The 19176-nt window shown below is 39.5% G+C and overlaps 1 protein-coding gene across 1 annotated transcript in view; it reads right to left on the bottom strand.

The window, feature by feature from the left end:
* LOC125483516 (unconventional myosin-Ib-like) overlaps positions 1–19176 on the bottom strand; it is a 120873-nt gene that overhangs the window by 67237 nt on the left and 34460 nt on the right. The window contains exon 3 of the mRNA XM_048599183.1: positions 13936–14051. Within this exon, the coding sequence (XP_048455140.1) occupies positions 13936–14051 (116 nt within the window). The remainder of the gene's footprint in view (positions 1–13935; positions 14052–19176) is intronic.

Consider the following 19176-nt stretch of genomic DNA (forward strand, 5'->3'; position numbering starts at 1 on the left):
GAACCTTTCATTGGAATCTCTCAGCAGAGCAGAATTATATGATGGGAGAATTTTAGAAATTTCTGCAGCTTTCTAAACATTATGTTAAACTTTTGTGGATGGGCGGTTCAGGGCCTCTCCAATTTTAGACAGGGCTAATGCTGAACAAAGGCTGCTTTTGTCAAGCAATTGCAAATTCAGCTGTAGCAAAGCGAACAGTGAACATTCCATCCAATCCAAAAGCTAAATGCTGTGCATTGAGATGCCAGGGTGGGGGAGTGGGGTAGGGAAGCGAAGTCATTAATTGCTCAAATAGTTGATAGCGTGACTATATTTCATATTTAAACACACAGGACGTTCAGAACATTTTAAATTGCCTTATTAGGCTATAAGGAATTTGTACTCCAACACACTGAACTGAGGAATGGTAGGACGCAGACTCTCAACTTAAGACATCTTACATGTCAAGCCCCTGATTTGAGCCACATGGTCTTGGGAAATTCCTAAGAGGTTTGGCATTTGACTACAGTAAGACAGGAGGAAGATTAAAAGACAAAGTTTTGCAGGAATTGCTCAGGCCTACATGTTATTTCCCTCAGTGGCTCAGCTCAAAGAATATCAAAAGGCCAAGGCCAGGCTGCCTCCCCTCTCTGCCAACTAGAAGACTGCATTGATGCCGGGCCCAGGAGGGGGAGGAGGAGGAGTGGGGGGGAAAGCCCATGAAGAATTTTTACTGTTTTCAAAACATATATAGACATGTTTCAATCAATTCACTGCCAGCCATTGTAACAGTAAACATACAAGAAAGGTTGCACAATATCTCACACAATGCTTGCATACAAATCTCAACATAACTGTTTACACAAGGAAAATTTAAAGCCCAATATTCAACTCTGTGAATCCCAGAAGGCGTGTAACAGAAGCCAGATGTTCCAGTTCCAGGAAACATCACTAAAATCTGAAACTACTGAGCAGTCATTCTTCAGTGGGGAGTGCAACAAAGTCCCTTCCAAGCCATTAAGATCATGGGATGAACACAATTCTATATAAAGGACAACAGAGATTGAGAGCACACTTGGAGCACATTTTTGCTGAAAGATCATTCCCCTGATCGATCAAATAAGGAATAATTTCCCCAAGCAAATATAAATCACAGTTGTCAAAGCTATCAGTGAAAATTTTTCGCCACATTTAGCATCTCAGTATCTATCTGAAAAATGGCATCTGAAAATTATCCAAACTGTGCAACCACTTAGCCACTCATGCGCAAATCTATCATGAATTTTCAGGAACATTTTGAACAATTGCAGATATCCATGACAATGACATAATAGCAAAGAAGGTTAGGTGACGATTGGAAGGTGTCATTTCCTCATTAATTCTTCAAGCATTTCCTTTTAAATCAAAGGCTTCACCATGTGCCCCCAATATTGACATTTGCCATCCAAGATCCAATAAACATTTATAAACAGGGACGTTTCCTTTTAGTTCCAATCTGTAGTAACTTCATCATCATTGTATGTAAACCTTAATGATACAAAAAAGCTGCACATGCCCTGTCACACTCTTACATTAAACTTCACCTTCAACCTTTTTCCAGGCTGAAAAGTCTGCCAAACTAACGGTGACAAGTTAAGGAACTCCTATTTTAAACAAAGGCATTTTAACAAAAGGGATGATTAACTTCCTTCCATTCTGTTCAATTTTGTTTTTTGAACAATGTATGTAGGCGACAACTTTCTAGATATTGATTTGAAAAATGTAACTGAACTGATACAGTCATTACCCAAAAAGGTAGTTCAGTGCAGAGTGTGCACTTTAATCCCATTCTCTCACCCTGCTGGATTTATCAAATATTCCAAACCAGAACTTCTGATTATGTTATCTGCACATGGATTTCAACAGAAGGATATTCAAACTCATAATTGTGATTACTTAATTTTTTTTCTTTAGAAAGGGCACAAAGTGTCAACAAAAGATTCAATTTTGTGTTGTTTCCAAACATTTCAAACTTCACTAAATTAAGTGCCATCTTTGTGATCCAGAGAACAAATTCAATTACTTGGGTGCATTCACTCTACAAGAGAATCATCATGCTACTAAGCTTCTTCTTTCTCCTATTGTTGAATAGTGGCAATATGGCTTGGGATTCCAGGACATGATCACAGGAAGCACTACGTCAGAGGCAATTCGCAATGGCTCCCATTACTACCAAGGAGGCAAATGGCAGGTGTCGCTGGAGTTGCTTTAAAGAAGAGTATGAAGCAAGCATAGCTACATTGCAGATTGTGGGTCAGCACTTTTAACCTGAGCACCTTTGGTGACAGTATCTGGGAATGTGCAGCCCCTTGTGCAGTGTTAGTGTCCCTGCAGTCAATGTCAATAGGACCTGAACCACCTCTTTGCTGGAAACTGAAATCAATACAGATGCTATAGATCAGGAAAGGTCTCAGGTCAAGTCACTGGACCCAAAACGCTAACTCTGATTTTTTTCTTCACAGATGCTGCCAGACCTGCTGAGCTTTTCCAGCAACTTCTGTTTTTGTTCTTTGCAAGAAGGCCAGCTGAACTATGACCGAACCAGGCAGCAGTAGACCTACCCCAGAGCCAAGATGGAAGTCTCACCAACCAAGAATTGCTGTCTAATCAGAAGCTGGCAGCTCTTGTAGCTCAGCAATGTCACAAGGGAGGCAGTGGTTGCTCTGGGGATCCAGTCATGTCAGGAGCAGCTTTGCAGTACAGTCTCAGTGGACACCAACACCTTTTGGACTTCCAAGTTTCTTCATGAGGCACTGCCCTCTTGCAACCCACTTCCCCAGTTCTGTCCCAACACCAGCCTGGCAGAGCCAAGAAGCAGGCTGCACAGTTTTTCCTGCTGTAAATGCTGAACGAGGACAGGCCTGGTATGTCAGCAACCCACTTAATTAAATGCCCTCCCACCTCCAGACTCACCGATAAACAGTAATGCAGGAATCAATAGGGGCAAGTTTGCTTCTGAAATGATGTCATTAGGGGAAATTGAGATATAAATCCTCCGATTTGCATGAGATTTACATTGCTATTTTCCTCTTCAGGAACAGGCACCAGAAAAACAAACAAACAATGCGGAAGTTCAGGAGGAAAATGGGAAGATTGGGATTACGCGTAATTTTCCTCTTGGTTTCAAGTACAGTTTGAGAACTGGACAAAGGAACTCCAGACCTGCAGATGGCCAAAAATCATCAATGTCAAAATCATTTCAACAGGTAACAGTTGCAGACTTCCTCCTTCAAAAAATTCTCTATTCTATTTGCAGTGAGCCAGACTTCAGATTTCAAGTGGTATCTACACCATAATCACAGCACCAGGAGTGAAGTGATATCAGTTATTGCCAGTGGTGCAGTTATAATGTGAATGCACACAGGCATTTGGGTCAGTGTTGATTCTGCCTCAAGACACATATTGCAGCACAGGCCTACTGTTTCTTTGGCTCGGTTTAGATGATGCACAAAAAGCCCTGAACGCAATTCAATTTTACTGTATTTCAACTTATATAGAGTGAGGAACTACAGCACAGAAAGATCCCATTCAGTCCAACTTATCTATATAGACATTTTGCTGTACTGAAGTATGAATTCACCTCTTCCATGTGTTCCTATCCAGGAACATATTGGATTTAGTAGTGACTACCTTACCTCAGGTGTTACCCGAGTCTTCTCTTTTCTACAGAAAAGAGTCTCAAATGCATATTCTCTCAGTTCTGATATCATCCTTAAGAATATTTTTGCACCTGCTCTAGTGTCTCCCTACCTGTTCTAAAATAGCCATCCTGGAAAGCGACATCTGGCCTCTGGTAACCTGTACACATGCAGACATATCAGTGCACAAACCTCAGGCCATGTTTAGGAGTCAGATCAGAATCAGGGAGCAAAACTACTTGCAGTAGTTGCTGTCCTATATCTGAAGACAGTGACTAAAATGCATCTGTTTCACCTCTTCTGCCTGTGCGGCCAATAAAGTCACACACAAACTGTAGTGGTTGGAACAATGTCAGCCAGGTGGATCTTATAGAATAAGAGTTCCTTGACTGGGGCTGTTAACCTGGTCCAATCAGGGAGCCCTGGCTGACAGACATAAACGAGAGCATCAGGGGCTCTGTTCATTCAGAGCTGGCTCTGGTGGGCTAGCTGGGTCAGTGTCCTGTACTTGTAAAGAAAAGCTGACTTGGTGATGGAATACCAGCCTTCATGGAGTTATTTCACAAAACAGTTTCTAACTATATGGCTCTTAACAAGAAGTTTCAAGACAATCTCCTGAAGTTCTTCCATGAATAAAGCATCTGCTAATTCACAAATCCATTTGCTTCAACAAACTAATGATGTAGCAGCATACATTGACATAAAGAAACATTTTGCTTTGAAGATTGAAAAAAAACAATTGCTCGTCAATGGGGAAACAGTAGGGAACTGAGACACTCGAGTTGGCACGGACATCACGAGTAAAACCTTGATATGACTGTCATAACCATCAGAAAAGTATATGTTTCTCTCTCCTCAGATACTGCCAGACTTGCAGAGTTTCTCCAGCAATTTGATTTTATTTTGGATTTCAGGCATCTGCAGTATTTAACTTTTACTTAGTCAATCCAACACTGGTGGACATGCCTTGACCCTAAGCTCTGAATTACCTTTTCTACGTGTCTTTGCATCATATAAAGTAGTATGTCTATTATGATAGACACAGCCCACTGTAAAAAAATTAATTGAGAGGATGGTGAATATTTCACACATAGTAGTAAGAAAAATGGCCCTTTAATTTTAGGCAAGGCACTGTGAGAACAAATGTACATAAATGCTGACACATTGAACTCTCAGCACACTCCAACGATTTATTCCAAAATCAGCAAGTTTGCACATTAAATTTACCAATCACATTTAGCTAATGGTACTTTAAAAAAGCTTAAATTTCAACACTTTATTTCTAATTTTTCCTTTTCATACCTCTGTCCATAATTCTAGATAGGCACTTCAAATATACTAGCTCTCATTACAGATGATCTTCATGTACTGGCATGTAACGATGAAGCATGAAAATTGGATTCACTTAAGACAAGCAGGAAGACAGCTCTTATAGCGCAATGAGACAGTTTAGTTTTCACATTCCTGATTGCCAATCAGCATTTAAAAGATTCAGCAATTGTTTGTAGTAACCAGATTTAACAGATTGTGCTACTTGGCTTTTGCTGTGCATCTTTCAATATTTCAGATCAAAAATTCCTTTCTTGTATTTTTCAGTTAGTGCACTTTAATCTCAAGATAAGGCTTAGTATTATATAAACCTGCAGACCTAGTCAATTTGATGATTACTGTTAAATCGGAGACTTCACAGTTGATGCTGGCAAATTAATTTTGTTGATACTACAGTGTGATTTTTGGTTCAAATGTTTTACAAATTACTATTTTTCTATGGTATGTGTTTTTGTCAGTCAGTTTCTGGTAGCTTACATTAAATAGACTGTTCCAGACTTAAACAACACTCTGGCACAGACAAAAATAAAAACTCATCTGGTTTTAAGCAGCTTTTAGTAGGCGAATTCTGCATTAAAAGCAGTAGCTGCCAGCTGTGGATTTTTGACGAAATTTCCTTTGTTCTATGGCACAGTCAGCAGCTGGTCAACCAGTAGGGCTAACAACAATGCAAAATCATCCTTTGTCACTGCTAAATTGATTGAAACCACTTCTCATTACACGTTCAAATGAGACATCAGTAAATCAGAGTTCAAACCGTTCCCTTATCTACTTACTCATTGTTAATCATCAAACTAAGTGCATTAATATTGCTTAAGGGCTCTTCCAGTGCAGCGAGAGCATCCCTACCTCTGGGCTGCAAGATCCGGCTTTGGGTCCCACCTGCTCAAAGTGTGTCAGAACGCGTCTAAACAGCTTAGTCAAAAATAATTATTAACTCTGTTTCACATCCTTGCCTTCTGCTATAAAGCCCAGAGACAGCCTTCAGGATCCTCAGAGGGCTATTATTTGTTCATTTATATTGGCAATAGCAGCCAAAGTATTTAATAGAACGCCTTCCCCTTCTTCATATACCAACAGCACAGGTGATGAAAATGTACACCCCAACCCAGATGCATCTATTACCCATTCCCAGTTAAGAGTCAGCCACATTGCTGTGGGTCTGGAGTCACATCTAGGCATCCATACCTGGTCTGTCTTACATAGGACTCCAGACCCACAATCAGAAATGTTCAAATAATGCTGGCCTGGCCAGGAAACCCACGTCCCATGAAAAATCATTCAAAAAAGACACTATTCAAGAAACCTTGGAAAGTTTCTAGTGTATCCTGTGTATTGCAAGCACTGCTGCCACCCTGCCTTGGTGTTGGAGGGAATGATGTTTAAGGGTTGTTGTGGTGGTAATCAAGCTACTTTGCTCTGGTGATGAACTACTTGTCTGTTGTTAAAGCTGCACTCATCCAGGTAAAAGGACAGTATTTCACCACACTCCTGAATGTGCCTTATAGATGATGGAAAGACTTCATCAGTCAACAGGTGAGTCACTTTCCACAGAATTCCCAAACTCTGAGCTGCTTTTAAGTTGCTGTTCAATGGAAATGGCTCCCACTCAGCACTTCCAGGATATTGCTTTTGGGAAATATGATGGTAACATTGTTGAACATCAAGGGGAGGTATATGACTCTATATTGATGAACAATTGTGTCAGCATTTCATAACAATGGCATAGCAATAAGAGGCTTTAGCTACGAGGAGAGACATAAATTGGGAGCAAATTTAATAAGTCAATGCAAAATGTTGATGTTGTATCGGTAAATTGGGGAAAATTCTATTACAGAAGCATAAACTTAACCATTAAAAATGGTGAATTTAGAAGTGAGCGTGAAAATCTTAAAGAATTTTATATAATCATACACAGACTATATATTCCAGTATATAAATGAGAATGTTGTGTGAATATTAGGAGAAGGAAATATGGAAAGAGCAGGGAGTTAAAATAATGAAAATAATGAAAACTTTAGAATGATTCTCATTTGCTATCAGAGCTGGTTGCCTCTATTAATGGAACATTACCTCAATCTCTGGTTTCAGACATTTATATCAGAATGAACAAATCACTCCTTTGTATAACTAAATGATACAATGAAGGAGAGATACTTTTGTGCAAAGAATAAATGCAAATGTAAACTAATTTATTGTGAGATTTTTGAAGCTTAGATAGGTAGCTTTATTAGTTCAACGTCAGCATAGTTTTGATCTCTGACATCAATATGTTGCTTTTCCTTACGGCTGCCTTTATGGCCATACCAGTCTCACAAGTCATAAGTCAATTTGATAATGCGTTTTTGTTTGCAATTTGCCATCTGGTACTCTTTATATTGGTTCAGTTGCTGAATCAAATCTGTCCTGATCCATAATTAAATGCCTTAATTGGAAAGAATAAACTGCCTTGTGGAGCTATATATTTGTTCACAACTTACTGAAGGACTGGTCCAATGACTTTTAGTGAGTAACACAGCCCTAAAACAAGAGGAGGTTAATGTCTGAATCTTAGAAGGCTGGGATAGCTGATCCAGACATGGCTAGGCCCAGCATGGTAGAGTTAGGTAGTTAGGGGCAATGCTTCCCTCACCTTATCACTATCCTCAAACTCCTGCTGAAAATGCACGTATGTGAACGCTGAATCAGGAAGAACTTTGAACAGAAGCAAATTCTCCAGTCGAAAGATGCAGCTCTTGGTGTATATCTTGCAAACCTGACATTGATTTATTCATAAAACCCAACAGCGATTCAATCAGCAAAATGTCAATGCATTCAAAAGTAATCAATGACTAATTAATAACATTGTATGTATGGGAATGGGATTCAGCAAAAAAAATGTAAACGATCTGGTCATTCACAAAAATGTTCCCACTGCAGTGCTGCAGCTTCTGGCATCAGGCACTGAAATGCATTTAACAGGAAAAGACTGGAGTCCCTCCGGGCAATGGTCACTGTCAAGTGCTTTCTGTTTATGTAATCATTTTATGAGAAGCTTATGAATTCTAAAGCTTATTCTTGGCAGTTCCCAAGTTTTGTTCTTAGATAACATCCCACCATAATCTGGGAAAGGACTGGAACAATATCAGAGTAACTGCTTGCACAGCAAATCCTTCTTTCAAAACACATTTTTGTTGGTATGAGAATTTTTAATTAATTGTTCAATAATTTGGAGCCCATCTAAAACAATGCAAACCATGGCAAAAAAGCATCTTTCTTCACTTTTTTTATGGATTAATGATCACTACCGTAATCAAGGTACTTGTACTTTATTCAGTTACTCCTTCCAAAGTTCTTGAACAAGGGTAGTGAGGCTTATTTGAAATTACCCGGATGTTGCTGTATGACATACAATAATCTAAAAGGTCACTTCATGCACCAAAAACAAACAGAATGAACTAACAGTGTAGCTGCTCAACTTGATTCCACAAGCAGATAGAAACCATCATTCAGGAGAAAGTAGAATAAACGAAGCATTAAACCAAAACCTGTGCAATGGGCTACTATTTAACATGTGGGTACCTCAAATGTCCTCATAAAAAGAGCACATTTTTTGGTGGCTCTTCTAAGTGATGCAGGAATATCCATGCCTCTTCCCTTTTGATATGACTGCAGATTTGTTGGGTTAAATGGTTATTCTGGCAATACTTGCAAGCTAAAAGTAACATTAAGATGAATTGCACTAAATTATATAATTTCCAATAGGGGACTGGGGAGCAAAGCCAGGTGATACAGCTTGCCCTCAAGTTATTAGTATGGCAAGTGTATTTGCGGGTCAACCAAGTGCAGCTGTTGGACTGAATCCGACACCAAAATGGAATCTTACTACCTTACTCTCTAGGGCAACAATAAGTTCATTTACAGGTGTGAATCTGCCGTGCACATTTGTGGGGCCATCATTATCATGGCCATTTTGGCAAGATTGTTGTTTAAATGGATCTTATAGCATGTACCAGAAAAAGCCAGAAACACAAAAAAAAAGAACGGGAGAAGACCGGAGAAAGTGAAGAGGTACCCATCCTCAGGTCTTTCACTTTTACTTGCTGGATCCAATGAAGGAGTGCAGACAGGTGATCTCCCCCAAAACAAGAGGAAAAGGACAACCTCACGAATCATGCTGATTTGCTTGACAGTGGTCAAGGAAGTTTTCAGCGTGCTCCTTCCAATCTAGAGACAGGGTGCAAGGAGGATCCAGGACCAGAAAGAATAACAGGAAAGGAGCACAAGACTATCAAGTACCAATCTGACCTTCCCAGTATTCATTGACACAGCACTCCTCGGGCCAACCTGCCTCACAGCCCCACTCATTCTTCTCCCTTCAGGCAGTTCACATTTCCTTACAAACATGCGCTGCTTGTATACATCCTCAGCCTAATGTTTTGAACCTTAACCTCAGGTGAGTAGGGCCTCACCTGACCATGGCTGGAAAACTTCAGTGTACCTGATCAAAGTCTTCACAGCTTGTCAATTTTCCTGAGCAGTTCTCACTGTGAACTCACCTCCTCCAGCCTACTGGGTTGCAGACAATAAATATGTGGCACTCCTGCCTAGTTGGGAAAGAAGTAATCTGTGCACAAAATTGCTCATAACTGGTCTTCAGAAATACTTTCATTTCAGCTATGGATGTCCAGGAAAGCCAGTTTGGGACAGTACCATATTAGGACTAACCCGATGCAATTTTCTCACCTCCCCTCCCGTCAACGTGCTTTCATTGAACTACAGCTGAGTCCCTTGCTCTATAACCATGTTGATTATCCTACTGTTGTATACCTACTTGCTCAACTACAAAGTGTGCGAGTTCAATTACCAAAGACAAGTCTGATAAGTGAATTATTTGCAATCATGGGAAAACAGAAACACTATGCCTTTAAAAACACAAATAATTCTTCCAAAACTTTGTAGGAAAAAAAAATGGTCAAAAAATCCAGATATAAAACTTCAAACCTTCCACTGCTCCTTTCTGCTTGTTGCTGTTCTCTGCATCGGAGTCATTATATATTTATGATCAAAAAGTTGTCTAAACTAATACATTTTAAAGCCTTAATATAGAGATATGTGCTCTGTTGGTTACATGACTCAATTTTCATTACTTGTCTCATATTTAAAACTGTCATCTACTACAGATTCAAGTTCCTTTTCTAGGCTCTCTATGAATTTTGATCTGTTTATTGCGCACTTATGTCACATTCAAATTATCTGTTTAGCCAAGCACTCCCAACTTTACAGCTCACAAACTTTACAGATACTAGTCATGTAAAATTGAATAAAATCATGCAAGCTCAATAATTTTTTTTAGTCCCCAAAACCATAAAACTCCCTCAATTTATATACCCTTTGAGCTCCTGCCACCTCTATTTAAGCATATTGTGCAATGCAAGAGGCTGTATATAACAATCCAGTTACCAGTACTTTTTTTAAAAAAAAGTACTGATCTGTGCACGCAGTTGCTCACAATGTTCTCAACCAGACTTGAACATACTTTACACCCACATCCATTGCCCCTTCAGACTTTGCCAAATGTTGCTTGGTTACAGCACTGAGACGTTACCCAAGCAGAAGCTGTCACATCAATTATTCCTTCAAGATGTCAAAAATTGCATCCCAAGTTTTACCATATCACAATATGAAGATTCATATGGTAGTGATTGTTTTAAATTAAGTTTTCCCCCTAGCTCTGAATAGATATTAGGTACAATGACTAAGCTCAGCCTTGGTGGCACTTCATTGCAGCGGCAAGCAGGCAATTCATAAACACACAAGTCATCTGTAACAACCAGAGATGAAAGCTGATATGAAACATGGAGAAAAATGCACTTTTATGAAGAGTAACAATAGCATTATATCACAAAATGAAGTCCTTTTCTGATACGCCATCAGAAGCTGTAGGCTTGAGCAAGACATTGAATCTTACACTTTTAACACAATGTAGTTCTCATGGCTTCGAAATTCTTTGATTAGAAATACAACTACAATTATAGAGAATAGCTTTCAGTATCCTATTTGTCTTGGTTCAGCTCTATTTAGCTGCCTTAGTCTTGATGCTTCCACTACTGACAGAAAATCTTCTATAAAATTAGTTGGGCCAACTGTATTTTTTTTAAAGATCAGATAGCATCAAACAACTTGTATTAGTTTTTTAATATTCTGAACAGACTATAATGTTTTTGTTATAATACATTCTCTAATCAGGTAGGACAGCAAGACAAGAGGAAGGAGAACACTGAGTGACAAACAAAAATGATGAAAAGCACTATTACAGATTTGGAACACAAGCAGTTGAAAAATAAATCAGTGAACATTTGGAGCCAATGCTCTCCTATTCTCCCACCATTACATCTATGGAGCTCCTTGAAAACTGAACTCATTTTTAGACTATTATTTCTGGAAATTTTACTGATCTAAATCCCTTGAGATTTTAGGTAATTAATTTTAAATCAGCTTTCAACCTTTAAAATATTTACAAAATGTCTAAATTTCAGGAGAGTGAAAGACAGCAACACTGCTTCAGATGTTGAGCATTAATTAGCTATTGGTTTTCTGGAAAGTTTGTTTATTAAAAAAACACACATTTTAAAATGCCAGCAATGAGGTGAATACTATGAGGAAGAAACCTGAATGTCAACAAGCATTACAATAATAAAGAATGAGACTCATTCTGGAGCTTCAATTCATCATACTGGTGTGGATAGAATTACTGACAGTTACCAGATTAGTGAACCGGTGTTTTGGATTGTAGATAAACTTGTTTAAAGAATCGAGCCACTAAAGCCAGTATGGGTGCTGCACCGTGATAGCAGGGCAGACAAATTAACGAGTCTTCTGTATGCAAAAGCAAAATACTGCAGTGCGTGGGCTCTGAAATCAAAGCTGAAAATACTCCATAGAGCAGACAGCGACTGTGGAATTCTTTACCGCAGAGAGCTGTCAAGGCTGGCCATTAAGTATAGTCAAAGCTGAGCCAGACACGTTTCTAATCAGTAAGGATTATGGGAGAAAAGCAAAAGAGCTGAGGATTATGAAGTCAGCTATGATCTCACTGAATTGTGGAGCAGACTTGACTGGTCCAATGGTCCTGTCTTATCGTCTCATTTATGGAAGGAAAGAAATAGTAAATGTCTTGGGTTGATTATCCTTCATTAGAACCAAGTAATGGTAGAAAGGCAACAACTTCTGAGAAGGTAGGAGTGGCAAAGGAAGAACAAATGAAAGGAATGTGCTAGAGAAGGACAGATTAAATGACAAAAGGTTTCATGTTACAAAGGAAAGAATGTGATGATGGGTATAGTGAAGAAACAAAAAAAGATCTAAATGAGCAGCTCCATTACAGCCTTTGCCCTTCCACCAAGTTCAAAGTAAAGGAATAAACAAGAAGAAAAAAAGCAACTAATCTGTTTATAAAATACAAAATGGGGACAGAGGTGACAATCTAAAATTGTTGCACTCAGTGTCAAATCATGGAGCCCATAGAATGCCCAATAGAAAGGGGTGCTGTTCCTCTAGGTCCCATAAAGCTGCATGGGAATATTGTAGCAGGCCACAGGAAGATCAGACTGTAGAAACAGGGTGGAGTCATGTTTGTGGATCGATCAGTGGTTCTGCAAAGTGGTTACAGATTACAATGCAGAGACCATCACATTGTCAGCGGTGAATTCTAAACTGAAAGTAGTACCAGAAAATCGCCAATTCTTTTGAATGCATGTTTCCTAGCATTGTTTTCAAGTTGGTATTAGCTGCTCATCATGATTGTGAAGTGTACATTCCAGTGAAACCCCAAGTCTCCTTAACTGATCTGTTCTGACTTTCAGATCCCATTCTGGGCTATTAAAACAGGGCTTGGCAATCATAGACCATGACAAAAAGAAGGAATCTTGATTTCTGTCTGTGAACCGCACTATGCGGTACAAGTCACAATCAAGTTGAGTCACAATGCATTGAAGGTTGAATAGTTTGAGTAGTTATTATCTATGTTGGCAAATGCAGAGTGGCCACTTGAATGAAATATAGAAGGCTGATAAGCATGGGTGGAGAATCTTATGGAGAGGTTTACAGCTGATGGGTATCTTGGCAGACATCAAACCTAGATATTAACTCGGTGAAGTTTTTATCATCAAGTTTTGAGCATGTAAAGATATAGACATTTGAAAATGATAAAAGTAAGTTAACTGCTGCATGATTTGTAACTTGTGTGAACTTTAAAAAAGAAATTCTGTTCATCTAACATAATCATTACTATTACTATTGTTTCTAAATAAATACATAATACCTCTTTCTAAAGCCCACAAAAGTATTAGCAGAATGTTGAAAAACTAAAATTGTATGTTTTTCTTCAAAGACTCCCCTACTGGCCCTCCTTGAAAGCAACAATCATATTCTGAAGTGAAATTGTGAACTATTTTATCAAAAGCTGAAAGATACTTTGCGAAATCTAAATACAATATCAATTTGATTTTTTTTATCTATTTCACATCCACCTCGCACCAAACTCATTTTTTCTAGACAGCAACTTGCCAAAGAACAACATACAGCCCAGTTTTCCCAGCTTTGTACATATGAATACAAATGGTTGCAAAGCAATCTTCTTCCCCTGTTTACGTTACAAAATGCATTAGCAGATGTTGCAGAGACAGATGGGGTCAAATACAGAGAGGAAAAAAAAATGCCATATTTAGACTGAAGCCTTTCAGGGTTCAAGCAGAGAACTGAAGAATTTGTCAATGATGGGACAGTTTGGCAGATGCTTGCAATACATTAAACAAATTACAACTAAACTAGGAATACTGGGCTTAATATAATACAAAAGAATAAAACATTCACATCCTCTCTCCTTCCTTTCTCCAAGGTAAACAGCTAGGTCCATATGTTGTCCTTTCACTCAAGTCAGCTGCATTTGGTTTAGCTTCACAATACTTACATGTGAGGACTGAGCTCATAGAAATTTCGGTTGCGATATTCTTCTACTTTCTCTGGCGTATAGACGGGCAACTGCCTGTAGGGGTTTACAGATATGACTACACTTCCGATGTAAGTCTGCAACAGGAAAGAACATAAATGCCAACATTAAAATACAGCAAGTTTTGAAGTATAGCTGTTCTAAATGATAGGTTTCATGCTGTCAAACAGGGAACCACCCCATTTAAAGCAAGATTGGGAAACCCAGTGTCCTGCTGATAGGTAAGATTTTGTTATTCATTCCCACTCGATGAATATTGTTTGGGGACGTTCAAGGCAGAGGCACGCTCCAAAAGATGAGCTGGGGAAAAATAATTCATGTTATAAGTTATCAGTTGGCAAACAAATACCCAGAGTAGTCAGCTATGCACCTACACAGTGTACTTTGATGAACTTGATATACATTGGGAGAATGAAGGGCAGCTTATATATTGTTCCAGTGTCCTGCAAGTCAGCATTTACTGAACATTCTCCATACCTTTGATCGTCCAGGTATATTTCTTCAACATTAGAGAGGTTGCGTTTCTATCACAAATGTTTCAGTAAAGTATTAGAGAACTTAAACAAAAGAACTGCTCTATGCAAATTCTCAGATGAATTTTCTTCGATTTATCTCAAATGCCCCCTTCTCCCGATAATCCTGGTCCATGATGGTTTACAGTTCATTGGTAGAAGCAACCCTTCAATATTCACTCATTCACTAATTCTTTATTTCTCAGAGTAACGTTTGTTCCTATTTTAAATGATCACAGAGGATTTGGGAATATGTCTGATGGACATATCCACCCGGAGTGACAGAGACAATATCAGCGATGTCATAGGACACCCTTCTTTAAGGTAAATGGCTACCTTCAGATTTTTAGTGAGCCAACGCTGTGAGCACACAACCAAAAGCAGAAACCACACTTGGGATGAGTCACTGAAGCATCAGAGAGAACATGTGGCTGAGATGCTGATGCTAATTAGTGAAGAAAGAAATAAAAAAGCAAGTCATTTTGAAGGGAAGACACTTCACACAGAGGGTGGTGCCTGTATGAAATGAACTGCCAGAGGAGGTGGTGGAGGCCTGTACAGTTACAACATCTAAAAAAAAAGCATCTGGATGGGTACATGAATAGGAAGAGTTTAGAGGGATATGAGCCAAATGCTGGCAAATGGGACTAGATTAATTCAGAATATCTGGATGTCATGGACATGTTAGACCAAAGGATCTGTTTCCATGCTGTACATGTCAATGACCTGAAGTCAGGAACAAGGACAGGAAAAAAAGAAAAAAGTTGCAAGAAAGGATTGATAAGAGAAAGAAGTCTACAAATGACAGATAATAAAAACCTCAGATGAACCAGTAGACAAGTCAACAGCAATTATTTCTCATCATCACCCATGCCAAATATGTAGTGGTTAAATAATTAAGTGAGGCACATTTAGAACATCAAAAGACCTGTATCCAAGGGTTACCGTTTTGTGCTGTTGCAAATTAGAACTGCTAAAAAAAAAAAAGGAGCCAATGGTGTACTGCTAAGGTTGCTGGACTGGCAATCCTGAACCCCAACTACTGTTCTGAGGACATGAGTTCAAATCCCACTATTGCAGATGGTGCAATTTGATTTCAATAAAAATCTGGAAGTTAGCCTGATAACTAACAATGGTTACATGTTGCTGTCATAAAAAAACTGTAATGTCCCTTACGGAAGGAAATCTGCCATCCTTACCCAATCTGGTCTACGTGACTCCAGATTCACAGCAATGCGATGGACTCCTAATTGCCTACTGTGCAATCTATGCTGGCTTAGCCAATGACACCCACATCTCATGGTTGATTTTAAAAAAAGGTTCATAAGGCAACATTCTAAACACTAACCACCACTTCACTGCCAATGATGCTACCTTTTAAACATGATTTCTGCAGAAATGCGTATTCAGCACAAAGATAAAGATCAATTGATGCCTGACGCGCAACAAATTTCCATTTTCACATGGACTGACATTCTCCTCAGCCATGGAGGTTAATTAAAGGCAAGTCACTATGATATAGCTCGGTAATCAATACTGGATGTTCCGAGTCCGACATTCCAGAACCTGAATCCGGACTGAAGTACGAGTGTGTGAGAGATCCACCATAATCTTTCTTTAAAATCTCTGATCAGAATTCTGAACATAAAAACAAAAAAGAAAGCCAAAATGTCTCACCAAGAATGGAGACATTTCCCTCAAGAATTATTTTTCACATACTATACCCTTTTTCTTTAAAGCCTCTTTAGGTTATAAAAGGCTTGAAGACCAAACGACTATGTTCTTTTATCAAATATTTATCACACACTGATTTAATAACGCTGCATTTGCTGCCACATTTATTTTTAACTCAGTCACTGTAGATTACGTTATTCCTTCCAGAGTATTGCTATGCTTCGTCTTTACCTCTCTAACTTTCCCCAATAGCAAGCTTAGAAAAACTGCTCTGAATACAGCAATGTAGCATGTTCTGCACCAATCATCCTGTGGTCTCAATAAAACTACCAGATTATTGCCCTACACAATTTTGAGCTATGGGCCAACACTTTCTAAGAGCAGCTTTGAGAGTGCCAAATACATTTCAGAGAGGAAAAGTACAGTAGCAGAGGAATTTCAATCTTACTATTCTGATATTTATTTAAATCTTAAGCATGAGTGAAATAACAGGTATGGGGACCTGCTCTATGTTATTATGCTCCTTACCTCCCACAGTGAGGCAAACATAAAAGTGTTCAATGTCGACTGATATCCTTACTACAGCAAAGTTTACTCTTAAAAATATCACTGTCTTAATCAATGCAAGATGGATGCTTTCAAAACTTCATTTTAAAAGCATTCTTCTGCAAACTGCTGAAGTTTCCCAGACATACTGCAGTTACAGCAGCTGTTGGTAACATTTATAACAGAAGCATATGCTCTTACTGCCAGTTCTACATATGTTTCCGTGTTAAGCAGAGGTTGAAGGAAAAACTGCAGAAGTGGCAATTATAGAAGTGACTGCGCTTTACAGCATATATGGAACTAATTCTCTGAGGAGGTCTGGAGGTCACAAGAGGTTCCAAGGGACTCACACCGAAGTAAACTTCAACTACTGCCGGAGAACTATCAACTCTGCACAAGACCCCCTTTGGTCTGCCTGAAACCTACATTTGTCCTTGACCTAGTGTTACGGATGGAACATTCCAGAACCATGCGCTGAGGGATGCAGTATAGCTTGAGGCAATTGTTGCAGAGATGCAATGGGGTAAAGCTACTAGTCAAGGCCTTTCAGTCATTGTACACTGAAGGGCTGGAAAGTTGGTAAAACACCCCTTAGGCTATATCTTTGACATACAATGAATAATAATAATAATAATGATATCTGACAACATATTGAGTAAATACAAAATTGGAATTTCTGGTTTTTAAGATTCTGTGAAAACTGTGCAGTGTAGAAAGAGGCCATTTGGCCCACTGAGTCAAATACTGACTCTACAAAGAGCATCCCATCCTATCCCCATAACCCTGCATTAACTATGCCTAACCCACGTAGCCTATGCGTCCCTGGTCACTACAGACAATTTAGCATGGCTAATTCAACTAACCTGCACATCTTTGGAGTGTGGGAGAAAGCTGGAGCACTGGCAGAAACCCACAGCTACAGGGAGAAAGTGCAAACTCCACACAGTCAGCCAGCCCAGGCTGGATGTGAACTGTGTGAGGCAGCAGTGCTAACCACTGAGCCACCATGTCATGTGCTTGGATTTGCATTTTCTACATTATTTGAATAATCATGTAATGTACTTTAAATTTTGTGAATAAAATGTTTGCTTTTGGAAAACAGTCAGCAAAAATGCAAGTTCTGGTTATTGTAGATTGTATGAAGGTCACTGAAAGGAGCAGTGATTTCATACAAAATAGTTGATATGATTGACTTTAATGATATTACTGCTGAGTAACCCATCTATGAAAGATTCACCTGAAGCTGGTCATTTGGTTTTGATCTGATTTAATTTATTATTGTCACATGTACCAAGATACAGCGAAAAGTACTGTCTTGTGTGCTATCCAGACAAATTATAATTTACGTATGTACATTAGGATAATTGAACAGACTGCAGAATATAGTTTTATAGCTACAGAGAAGCTGCAGAGAAAGATCAACTCTAATGTATGAGAAGTCCATTTATAAATCTAATAACAGGAGGGAAGAAGCCGTTCTTGAATCTTGTTGGTACGTGTTTTCAAACTTTTGTATCTTCTGCCTAATGGAAGAGGGTGGAAGAGAGTATAACTAAGGTAGGAGGGGTCCTTGATTGCATTGGCTGCTTTTGCAAGGCAACTGGACATGGAGCATTACAAAGTAATTCTCTTTTGGAAAGTTAGAGAATCTGCAGTTTACCAATGAGGTCAATTTTGTATCATTTAACAAAATCAGAATGTTAAAGTGTTAATAGTACCGGGTGATAAAAAATGGGAAGTCACACTTGTAACAGATTATAAACCCAACTGAGGGTGCCAGTGTGGCTGATAAGTGTACAATGTTTATTGAAGAGACTAATGCAAAATGTGACTGTTGTATAAGGCTATGACTGTAAAAGAGTCAATGTTCATATTAGAGACAACAAGGTGCAGGGCTGGATGAACACAGCAGGCCAAGCAGCATCATAGGAGCAGAGAGGCTGACGTTTCGGGCCTAGACCCTTCATCAGAAAAGGGGGAGGGGAAGGGGGTTTTGAAATAAATAGGGAGAGAGTGGGAGGCGGATAGAAGAGGGATAGAGGAGAGGATAGCTGGAGAGGAAACAAACAGGTCGAAGAGGCGGGGATGGAGCCAGTAAAGGTGAGTGTAGGTAGGGAGTTAGGAAGGGGATAGGTCAGTCCAGGGAGGACGGACAGGTCAAGGGGGCGGGATGAGGTTGGTCGGTAGGAGATGGAGGTGCGGCTTGAGGTGGGAGGAGGGGATAGGTGGGAGGAAGAACAGGTTAGGGAGGCAGGGACGAGCTGGACTGGTTTTGGGATGCGGTAGGGGGAGGGGAGATTTCGGTTCGCAATAAACAACTGCACCTCCCAGTCGCGAACCATTTCAACTCCGCCTCCCATTCCTCAGACGACATGTCCATCCTGGGCCTCCTGCAGTGCCACAACGATGCCACCCGAAGGTTGCAGGAACAGCAACTCATATTCCGCTTGGGAATCCTGCAGCCCAATGG

The sequence above is a fragment of the Rhincodon typus genome, chromosome 7, assembly GCF_021869965.1.
Source record: "Rhincodon typus isolate 14 chromosome 7, sRhiTyp1.1, whole genome shotgun sequence".
In the NCBI taxonomy this organism is placed as follows: Eukaryota; Metazoa; Chordata; class Chondrichthyes; order Orectolobiformes; family Rhincodontidae; genus Rhincodon; species Rhincodon typus.